Source organism: Lithobates pipiens, unplaced genomic scaffold (assembly GCF_037356315.1).
Source record: "Lithobates pipiens isolate NorthernLeopardFrog02 unplaced genomic scaffold, aLitPip1_a1.2 Scaffold_8, whole genome shotgun sequence".
Taxonomy (NCBI): Eukaryota; Metazoa; Chordata; class Amphibia; order Anura; family Ranidae; genus Lithobates; species Lithobates pipiens.
The window spans coordinates 686557131-686569073 of NW_027507903.1; the positions used below are offsets into that span (position 1 = coordinate 686557131).

The 11943-nt window shown below is 50.1% G+C and overlaps 1 protein-coding gene across 1 annotated transcript; it reads left to right on the top strand.

Moving 5' to 3' along the window:
• Positions 1-1473: 1473 nt before the first annotated feature.
• Positions 1474-10680, top strand: LOC143962218 (C-reactive protein-like). Its single transcript, XM_077471553.1, has 3 exons — positions 1474-1556; positions 2567-2628; positions 9529-10680. The coding sequence occupies exons 2-3, from the start codon at positions 2571-2573 to the stop codon at positions 10167-10169; spliced, it is 699 nt and encodes a 232-aa protein (XP_077327679.1). The 5' UTR covers positions 1474-1556; positions 2567-2570; the 3' UTR covers positions 10170-10680.
• Positions 10681-11943: the final 1263 nt, after the last annotated feature.

Genomic DNA, 11943 nt, shown 5'->3' on the forward strand with positions numbered 1-11943 from the left:
GATACAGGGACATTGGAGACCCAGGAACACTGAGGACACAGGAGATACAGGGACATTGGAGACCCAGGAACACTGAGGACACATGAGATACAGGGACATTGGAGACCCAGGGGCACTGAGGACACAGGAGATACAGGGACATTGGAGACCCAGGAACACTGAGGACACAGGAGATACAGGGACATTGGAGACCCAGGAACACTGAGGACACAGGAGATACAGGGACATTGGAGACCCAGGAACACTGAGGACACAGGAGATACAGGGACATTGGAGACCCAGGAACACTGAGGACACATGAGATACAGGGACATTGGAGACCCAGGGGCACTGAGGACACAGGAGATACAGGGACATTGGAGACCCAGGAACACTGAGGACACAGGAGATACAGGGACATTGGAGACCCAGGAACACTGAGGACACAGGAGATACAGGGACATTGGAGACCCAGGAACACTGAGGACACATGAGATACAGGGACATTGGAGACCCAGGGGCACTGAGGACACTGGAGACACAGGGACATTGGAGACCCAGGAACACTGAGGACACATGAGATACAGGGACATTGGAGACCCAGGAACACTGAGGACACAGGAGACACAGGGACATTGGAGACCCAGGAACACTGAGGACACATGAGATACAGGGACATTGGAGACCCAGGAACACTGAGGACACAGGAGACACAGGGACATTGGAGACCCAGGAACACTGAGGACACAGGAGATACAGGGACATTGGAGACCCAGGAACACTGAGGACACAGGAGATACAGGGACATTGGAGACCCAGGAACACTGAGGACACAGGAGATACAGGGACATTGGAGACCCAGGAACACTGAGGACACAGGAGATACAGGGACATTGGAGACCCAGGAACACTGAGGACACAGGAGATACAGGGACATTGGAGACCCAGGAACACTGAGGACACAGGAGATACAGGGACATTGGAGATCCAGGAGCACTGAGGACACAGGAGACACAGGGACATTGGAGACCCAGGAACACTGAGGACACAGGAGATACAGGGACATTGGAGATCCAGGAGCACTGAGGACACATGAGATACAGGGACATTGGAGATCCAGGAGCACTGAGGACACTGGAGATACAGGGACATTGGAGATCCAGGAGCACTGAGGACACTGGAGATACAGGGACATTGGAGACACAGGAACACCGAGGACACAGGAGATTCAGCCATACTGCAGGTAGTGGGGGGCTAGTCATAGAGATGCATTGTCAAATGCAGAGCACCATGCTGTCTAGCAAGGGGAGAAGGGAATAATGTAAGGCTTATTAAAGGCTTTGGGTTCATTTTTTTTAACTGTACCCTATATCCTCAATGCCCACAACTGGATTAGATTACAGTAAAACATTTATTTATTTGTTTCCATGCATGAAAAAAAAACAAGTAGACACATGATAGGGAATTGGAGGAATGTTCCATGCTAGGAGGGGCCCAAGTCACATCTTATTACTTGGAAAGAGAGGTGTGTGCGATCTTTCCTCTACAGCCCCATATTCCAGCTGTCTGATTTCCAGGTAAGCTGTCACTTTATTTGGAGGAATTGTCTGTAGTCTTTGTCCATTATCATTTTATCTGTGTATAGATAGATAGATAGATAGATAGATAGATAGATAGATAGATAGATAGATAGATAGATAGATAGATAGATAGATAGATCTCCATTGGTCAGCAGATCTCCCACAGAAGAGACAGAAGATAAGGTGATTGTGGTTGAAGCAGAAGTTGATGGTGGGTCAGGGTTAGAACATTCTGAGTGGGACCTGATAATGGACAATGGGGAAAATAGAAAATAAGAGAGACTTATCATGGGTGGGGACTTAGTGGAAGATGGCTGGGGTGGAAGGGGTAGAGCGAGAACTGATCTTAAACAGAGGACTAAGGAGGATTTGTGTGATCTCTCCATGGACCATGGGGAGGGGAGAAGAGGTTGAGGGGGTGAGGAACGTGGTTGGGGAAAGAGGGGATGGTTGTGGTTTGGTTTAGTAGGTGGAATGGTATCTAACCATAGACCAGTGATGGAAAACCTTGGCACCCCAGATGTATTGGAACTACATTTCCCATGATGCTCATGAACTCTGCAGTGTAGCTGAGTATCATTGGAAATGTAGTTCCAAAACATCTGGGGTGCCAAGGTTTGCCATCACTGCCATAGACCATGGGTAGAATAGACAAAGGAAAGCTAACATGGATGTGGACTGAGTGAAAGATAATTGTGGTCTGGATGAAATGAGGTAGAGTGGTATCTGATCTTGGACAGCGGAGAGAGGGGGCAGTTTATGATCTGACCATTGACCATAAGGAAAAGATGCTGAGATTGACTGAGTATGGCTGGGGGAAGATGGTCATAGTAGGGTAGAGCGAGCAGAGTGGTATCTGACTGTGGAACATGTCCACTGTGTTGGTTGTTGGCTATATCGAATATCAAGCTTAGTTTTGGACTTCCGATTGGCCATATCGACTCACAGCAGGGGGCATCTCTATATTACATTCCATTCCATGGAAATAATTGATGTTTGTTATTCAGGGAGATGGAGCTGTGTGTGCTGCTGTTCCTGGTGGTGATCCCGTCTTCATGGGCACAGGAAGGTAGGTAATGAGACTTGACGAAAACTGCTATTGTTGAGCTCAAGTCTCTAGCACAGGAAGGTAGGTGATTTGACCTGCACACAAATACTGTTGGTGATCTCAGAGTCTCTGGTAGTTTTCATGATCCCATGACTAAGCTCCAGGCTAAGGAGGCCTCTCTTATTACCCCCATATAACACTGTGTATGTGTGGCACCAGGGATTTTTCCTGTTTTCTTTCTAGTTTTCAGGGGGGTTGGGGGAAATGAGGTTAGTTATATCAGGTTCTCCAACTACGCCATTTTGTGGACAGGGCCCAGGTACCTTAGCCAAAGGCATGCTCACCAATGCCTGGGACCTGTGGTCATGTGAAAGTCTAACATTAAGGCAGTCTCCTGACTCAGGGATGAGCTGACATTGAAAGTAGTATAAAGACATTTCTCTCATTTCCAAGAACTGTCCCATTGCTCTACTCCCAGAGTGTACACGTGTTGCATTCAATTTAGTGGGCTGAGCCACGCTATCTCCACCAGTCAGTGTATCTCCGCTACCTCACTCCCTGTGAAGGAATGAAACACCACCAGGCAAGAAGCATTAGTCCCATAGGTTTCCTATGTTAACTCCTTCCGTGCCATGCCGATTCTTCTTACTTGCAGATGAGTTCACCCCAACAATCAGAGTCACAAAGATCTAAAGAAATCTATGAGTGGGCACCATGGGACATTTGGTGAAAAGAGTGCTTTACTGTTGTTTTTTTTTCTCACAATGGTTTGTTCTTTGACTGTTTTCCGGGAGCTGAAGCCCTGAACACAAACCCTCAGCCAAACATAATACCTTAGGGTCTCATATGCATCTTGGGGGGACCCCCACAGCATTTGTTTCTATTTCAGGTAAATTCAACAAAGTTTTAATCATTGGAAGCCATCTGACAATCGATGACTCACATGTAGGGATGAGCCCAATGTTTGAGTCGAACGTAACCAAAGAGCGAAAATTATGGGGCATTTGCGGCAAATTTGAGCACCGCGGAACACCCCATAATGCACTGCGAGATTGTCGTACATTAATGTATGATGATTGGCCAAAGCATGCACCTGACCTGCATGCTTTAGCCAATCACAGCGTGCTCTGCTGAGAGACACATAATTGGCCAAAGGCAGGGTGGTAAGTTCAGTCATTATGCACTGAGTATTATAAAGGCAGCCGGTGAAGATAGATTCCAGCTGCCATAGAAAAAGTAAGCATGTGGGGTATGAGATTTGGGATAGGTGTGCCAGGTTCCTGGACAAGTATGCCCATGTTAGAAGGGTAAGTGGAGCCAAGAGCCAAAACTTGTTTCGGCACTGGGCTCCGGGATTTAGCCCGATCTTTGCGGGACGCCAGGATTTAAATCAAATCCTGGGATGGTCGCGGGGAAACCGGGATGGTTGGGAGGTATGTATTAGCGACCTACTATGGTGATCTTTATTTAGAAGACCCAGTTGATAAATCTGGAACAACTTCAACTTCCTAAACTATCAAATACACAGTCAGACATGTTAAAGGCACCTATAACTAAAGAGAAAGTTATTGCCACTATAACAAATAAGTAGTTCACATTATTGCAGTGCAGTTCAGTACAGTAGGCAAAAGTAGAGCATGCTACGTTTTTCTGCACTGCAAATGTTAAAAAATGCAACTGCAACTATTGGTGTTCAGATAATCTTTCTACAAAAATGCATACAAATGCACTACATATAAAGGGATAAACTGTAAGAAGCAAGTGGGAAAAACACCTTGTATATTTTTAGCAACAAGTCCGTGCTCCAGGCAGGGCCGGACTGGGAATAAAAACCAGCCCTGGAAAAAATTGCATACCAGCCCCACAGCATAACATCATTTTCTTGTTCATGAAAGGGAAAACCTTACATTTTAAAGCACATTTGATGAAGAGAGCATTATATATAGATATGAATGAAATCACATAGGGCTTTATATATATATTTTATATATATATTCAAATTCCAGACTCCCTCAGAGACTGCAGACATGATACAGGAAATGGTCAGAGACTGCAGACATGATACAAGAGCTCAATGCAGCCTCAGCAGTGCCGAACAAACGCAGCCTCACTGTCCCCATCAATGCAGCCTCACTGTCCCCATCAATGCAGCCTCACTGTCCCCATCAATGCAGCCTCACTGTCCCCACCAATGCGGCCTCACTGTGCCCACCAATGCGGCCTCACTGTGCAGGGGTAGAGAGCACTGGGGGGGGGGGCTGGAGAGCACCAAGGGGGCAGAAAGAACAGGGGTGGGGAGAATGGGGGGCTGAAGAGCACTGGGGTGGGGGCTGGAGAGTGATGGGGAGAGCTGGAGAGTACTGGGGGGGCGAAAGAACAGGGGGGAGAGCACTGGGGGAGTGGAGAGAATGGGGGGGAGAGCACTGGGGGAAGTGGAGAGCACTGGGGGGGAGAGGAGAGCACTGGGAGAGAAAGAACAGGGGGAGAGCACTGGAGGGGAAAGAACAGGGGGGAGTGCACTGGGGGGATGGAGAGCACTGGGCTGGAGAGCATTGGGGGGAGAGCACTGGGGGGGAGTGGAGAACACTTGGGGGGGGAGAACGGGGAGAGCACTGGGGGGAAAGAACAGAGGGGACAGCACTGGGGGTGTGGAGAGCACTGGGGGGGGGGAGAACTGGGGGGGAGAGCACTGGGGCGAGTGGAGAACACTGGGGGGAGAACAGGGGGAGAGCACTTGGGGGGGGGAAGAACAGGGGGGAGAGCACGGGGGGGGGACAGAGGGGAGAGTGCAAAGCACTGGGGGGAACAGGGGGAGGGCACTGGGGGACTGGAGAGCACTGGGGGAGAACAGGGGGGAGAGCACTGGGGGGGAGAACAGGGGGGGAGCACTGGGGGGAAAAGAACAGGGGGGAGAGCACTTGGGGGGGAGACAGGGAGGAGAGCACTGGGGGGAAGAGCACTGGGGGAGTGCAGAGCGCTGGGGGGCGAACAGGGGGGAGGGCACTGGGGGAGTGGAGAGCACTGGGGGGTAGAACAGGGGGGAGAGCACTGGGGGGAGTGGAGAGCACTTGGGGGGAGAACAGGGGGGGATAGCACTGGCGGGGAACAGGGGGAGAGCACTGGGGGGAGTGGGGAGCACTGGGGGGGGGGGCAGGGGGGAACAGGGGGGAGAGTACTGGGGGAACAGAGGGGAGAGCACTGGGGGGAGTCAAGAGAACGGGGGGGAGAACACTGGGGGGAGTGGAGAGCACTGGGGGGAAACAGGGGGGAGAGCACTGGGAGGAGTGGAGAGCAACGGGGGGAGAGCACTGGGAGGAGTAGAGAGCAATGGGGGGAGAGCACTGGAGGGAATGGGGGGAACAGGGGGGAGAGCAATGGGGGGGGGAGAACAGGGGGGATAGCACTGGGGGGAGAACAGGGGGGAGAGCACTGGGGGGGATACCAGGGGGGGAGAGCACTGGGGGAGTGGAGAGCACTGGGAGGGAGAACAGGGGGGAGCACTGGGGGGAGTGGAGAGAACAGGGGGGAGAGCACTGGGGAGGAAGAACAGGGGGGAGAGCACTGGGGGGAGTGGAGAGCACTGGGGGGGTAGGACAGGGGGGGAGAGCACTGGGGGGAACAGGGGGGAGAGCACTGGGGGGGAGAACAGGGGGGGAGCACTGGGGGGAGTGAAGAGCACTGGGGGTGGACAGGGGGGAGAGCACTGGGGGGAGTCGAGAGAACAGGGGGGGAGAACACTGGGGGGAGTGGAGAGCACTGGGGGGAAACAGGGGGGAGAGCACTGGGAGGAGTGGAGAGCAACGGGGGAGAGCACTGGGGGGTAAAACAGGGGGGAGAGCGCTGGGAGGAGTAGAGAGCAACAGGGGGAGAGCACTGGGGGGGAATGGGGGGGAACAGGGGGGAGAGCACTGGGGGGGAAGAACAGGGGGGAGAGCACTGGGGGGAGAACAGGGGGGAGGGCACTGGGGGGAGAACAGGGGGGAGAGCACTGGGGGAGTGGAGAGCACTAGGGGGGAGAACAGGGGGGAGGAACAGGGGGGAGCAGAGAGAACAGGTGGGAGAGCACTGGGGGGGAAGAACAGGGGGGAGAGCACTGGGGGGAGTGGAGAGCACTGGGGGGGTAGGACAGGGGGGAGAGCACTGGGGGAAGCAGGGGGGAGAGCACTGGGGGGGAGAACAGGGGGGAGAGCACTGGGGGGAGTGGAGAGCACTGGGGGGTGGACAGGGGGGGAGCACTGGGAGGAGTGGAGAGCAATGGGGGGAGAGCACTGGGGGGGAAGAACAGGGGGGAGAGCACTGCGGGGAAGAACAGGGGGGAGAACACTGGGGGGGAGAGCATTGGGGGGGAAGAACAGGGGGGAGAGCACTGGGGGGGAAGAACAGGGGGGAGAACACTGGGGGGGGAGAGCATTGGGGGGAGGGGAGAGCACTGGGGGGGGGGAGAACAGGGGGGTAGAGCACTGGGGGGAGGGGAGAGCACTGGGATGGTGGCTATAGAAGGATAGGGAGAGCTGGAGAGTGGGGGGGCAGCAAGAACAGGGGAGGAGAGAACTGTGGGTGGGGGGCAGGAGAGTGTGGTGGTGGAGGAGAGCACTGGGGGGTCAGGGAGCACAAGGTGAACTGGGGACAGTAAAATAAGTTGGATAGGAGAATCAGCAGGGGGGGCTCCTGCAGCGCCCCCTCCCCCCCGCCGATCCTCCTATCCAGGCACTGTGGCACACAGGGCGGGCTGTACCTGCAGTATCTCCTCCTGCGGATCACAGCGCTGGCTGGCTTTGTGTTCGCGGCCGCTCTGTAACATGGCCCCGCCCCCTCAGACCGGCTCGTGTGATAGGTGGAAAGTTGATTCTATCTACTATGACACGAGCAGGTCTGAGGGGGCGGGGCCATGTTACAGAGCGGCCGCCGAACACAGAGCCAACCAGCGCTGTGATCCGCAGGAGAGAGCGGAGGATGCAGCCGCAACTAAAAGCGGCCCCAGGGCAGGCGGCCTACCGGGAAATCTCCCGGTATCCCGGTAGGCCAGTCCGGCCCTCCAGGGCTAGCCTTCAAAGGGAAGTTGAAAGCAGACTCCAAAGAACGTGCAAAAGAAACAGAAAAGGGTGTCACCAGATTGGAGTCAGTTGCATTTAATAAATGTACAAGTGCGTACTGTACATCCACTCTCATGTAATGCAGAAGATCTTCAGCACAAAGTCCTCGATGTGTCAGACCAGTGTTTTCTTAGCCTGTAGATGAATCTTCCATGGGAGTAAGTAGTCCCGTTGTTCTGCCGAGAACTGTCCCCCCATCAGATAGCGTCCGCCCTGTACTGTGCAGGCGCAGCGCTTGCACAGTACGGAGGACAAGGAGACTCCAAAAGTCTCAGAAGATGAACGGCGCCTGCGCACTTGCTAGTACCTTCTGCCCTGAGTCCAGGTTCAAGCCCCACCATGCAAGTGGACATACGGTATATGATGTAAAACACCACTTGGTAACAGGGAATCTCGTGGGCTTGCTTCGCTCGCTACGCTTTGAGCACGGCCTCGCTTCACTCTGCAATTTTTTGTTCTAACTCTATGTCCACTTGGATGGCGGGGCTTGAACCTGGACTCAGTGCGCAGGCGGCGTTCATCTCCGGAGACTTTCAGCGTCTCCTTGTCCTCCGTACTGCGCAAGCGCAGTACAGAGCGGACACTATCTGACGGGGGACAGTATTCAACAGTACACCATCCAGCAGGATTTCCTTATCTGACCATGGAGGCTGGAACCGAGGCTTGGCTCTGGTCAGAAAGTGAACCACAGGCGTTGAGTGCGGTGACGTCACTAGCAACAACGTTTCGGAGCTGGCGCTCTGTGTAGGCGAAAACAGGCGCGCTCCTTCCTCAAGCTTAGGGGACATGGGCTATGTTCAGCCTTATATGTGCATCGGTTTGCTGCCATCTAGTGCCTGCAGTGTTGAAAAACAGCCAACATAATCCTAGAGAGCTGCAAACACTAATCTATTGTGGCAAATGCAGGAGAACAAAAAAATATGAATACTAGGACAAATGGCAAAATAATGGAATGGGGGAGGGGGGAAAAAGAATATAAGGGGCTGTTAATGAGGATAAATACACATATGTGTTGATGCTTGTAAGCATACCACATATATATATATATATATATATATATATATATATATATATATATATATATATATATAAATGCAGATAAAAACATGTGCAAAATGTAATGAAAATAACAACTCGATAATAGATAAACATCACTTATAGGTACAATATAAAATAATTAAAATGAATTGCATAATTATAGTGTCACCATTGCATGGTAAAAATAGATGGAAACATATAAATAGGAATATGTATTAGAAATATCTTATAATAGATGAATTAATCAAGGGAATTGTTAAAATTCAATGAGTTAATATAAAACTTAAAATAAAAACATTTTTTTTCTATGTGTGTATATATACACTTGTGTTGCATACACACGGTCCCACAAAGTTGTCGGAAAAATATGATCGTTCCAAACGAGGTGACGTACAACTCGTACGACTGGACTGTGTAGAGGCCAGTAGCCAATAGCTTTTGTCCCCAAATTTATTCTGGGCATGCGTGGCACTGTGTGCGTCGGAATTCTATACACGCGACCGGATTTTGTTGTCGGAAAATTTTAGGTCCTGCTCTCAATTTTTTTTTCCGACGGAAAAAACCCACTAAAGCCCACACACGATCAGATTTTCCAACAACATAATCCGATCGGACTTTTCCTGTCAGAATTCCGATCGTGTGTACGGGCATAAGAGGAAGCGAGATCCTCACAGAGGTTTCAACCATCCACACTCCATCCATAATGGACACATTTAGGCTTTAGGTACACTTAAAATGTATACATTGGCTTGCAGCTGTAATGTGTTTTATGTTTTTCTTTGTTTTCCAGACTTGGAGGGGAAAGTGTTCATCTTCCATAGAGAAGGCAGCACAGATCATGTCATTCTGAAACCTGCAATTACAAAGCCATTGCAGCAAGTCAGCGTCTGTCTAAATGTCTACAGTGATCTTTCACGTGGTTATAGTCCCTTCTCTCTCGCTACTACAGAAAAGAGTTCTGCTTTTGCATTCTACTCAAACTCTCCAAATGTCTGGTCCATAGTAGTAAATGGAATTCTCGACTATATTAAGACAGACTCGGATTCCTTGAACTGGAGACACATCTGTGTGACCTGGGATTCTGACACTGGCGTGGTCCAGTTTTGGGCCAATGGAAAACTCTACCCCAGAAAAGTCTTATCAAAAGGGTCTTCCATCAATGGTGTAACCAGCATTGTTCTGGGACAGATTCATAACAATTTTGGGGAAATTATGGCTTCTTCTTATTCATTGGTTGGAGAAATAAGTGATGTCCACATGTGGGATGTTGTCTTGACTCCAAGAGACATCCAGAAAGTCCTCTCTGGTGACCGCTATGGAAATATCATTAGTTGGAAGTCTCTAGGCTATGAAATGAAAGGGGAAGTTCTTCTTCAACCTAAACTTCAATACAAGTCTGGGGGGTCCATCAGCTCATTATGTACACCATAAAAGCCAAAACTTTTTGGGGGTTTGGAGTAGGAAAGGGTTAAAATCAACATCAGGTTCTTGTTGCTGTCCCTATCCTGCTCAGGAGATTTAGCTTCACTTCCTGTCTCAGAGAAACAATGGGTAATGTGAAGAAATCTCCACAAAGTCACCAGAACATGGGTCCCCATTGGAAGATTTCCTCTTACCTTTTGCTCTCTAAAATTCCAAAAACAACGTCTACCAAGACCAACACAAAGAGTGAATATCTCCCCAGCAGAGACACAGACAGTCATGAACACTTGGTAGAGGGTCTAACCCTTTCACACTCCATCCAATACAAAAAAAATAAATGTTTTGTCTTCGCCTACGCTTGAAGTGGTGGCAGGTTCTGGAAATTGGCATGGGTTTTGTGGGTATCAGTTTCTGCATTAAAAATATTAGCATGCAAATTACCGCTACAGATAACAGTTATTCCAAGCTTTGTATACTTAGGTTGCATCATAACCTGAATTAAAGGTGTAATATTCACGTATTGACCCTTCTCCTCTATGGAACCACCAATCCCAACACGTAACTATGATAAGCAGGCTGCTATTGCTGAAGAACAATTGGTTATGGATCCAAAATTAACTGCCTACATTTACATTATTGTCCCTATTAAGAAGTATCGGGCTTCCTTCTTAATTGCTCTTCTAATAAGGTATATTGTTTCTTATTAGGGCAGTGATGTCATACAGGGGGCGGTGATGACATCACAGGAGGTTGGGAGTTTCTCAGAATGTTCTCCATGGAGCAGCCCTTTTGTCATTCTGATCGTGTTGGTCTTTTGGACTATAAGGTCCCTCATCCAGGTGAAGTGAAGTTTGGCTGGTTGCCCCTAGCTTATGTCTGCTGGGACTTAAATGGACCGGCCCACTCATCTCTATGAATAATCTCTGGGTCACTGACCAGGAGCGAACGCACAGCATGTGACCTGATCTGCACGCTTTCTCCAATGAAAGTCCAAGTATGGGTATTTTCACATAGTTATATTGGCCCAGCTTGAGTGAAATGAAAGCATACATGGGTCACACCTGTGGGTTTTCCTGTGCAAGTGGGCAATGACTTTAGTAGCCCCCTCTAATACCAAGATCTCCAATGCCTTCTGGGACCCGCGCCGAGTTTTTACACTGCTGCATATCAACCACAGGGGGCCTCTCCTTTGGCACGGGCGGTGTTTTACAGAACACCCTGTATTTTTCTCAATGAATGCAGAACATTCTCTGATTGGACATGGAGGGGGGTTATGATGTCATCCTCCTGTCTACATGCCTCATCCAGTCAGAGAACATTTTGCATTTATTGAGGAAAATGGAGGGTGTTCTGTGACTGGACCCATTAGATGGCGGGATCACTGAAATAGTGGTGACTACAACCATGGCTGCTGTTAGAGATCACAGAGCCCAATACATCTTACCTGACACTCCCCCGGCCCAAAAGTGACTGAGGACATAGATTGATCAGTCCCTTTCTCTACAGCCTTGGCTGCACAGATGAATGAATAGGAAACACTTTGATGCCGCATACACCGGACTTTCCGGCAGACTTCACCCGACAGAATCAGTCCGTCGGACATTCCGATCGTGTGTGGGATAATCCGATCGTTTGTCCTTTAAAAAATTCAGACGGACCTAGAAATAGAACAAGTTTCAAATCTGTCCGACTGACTCAACTCCTATCGGGAAAACCGTTCGTCTGTGTGATGGTCGAATGGACCAAATACAACGCAAGGGCAGTTATTGGCTACTGGCTGTTG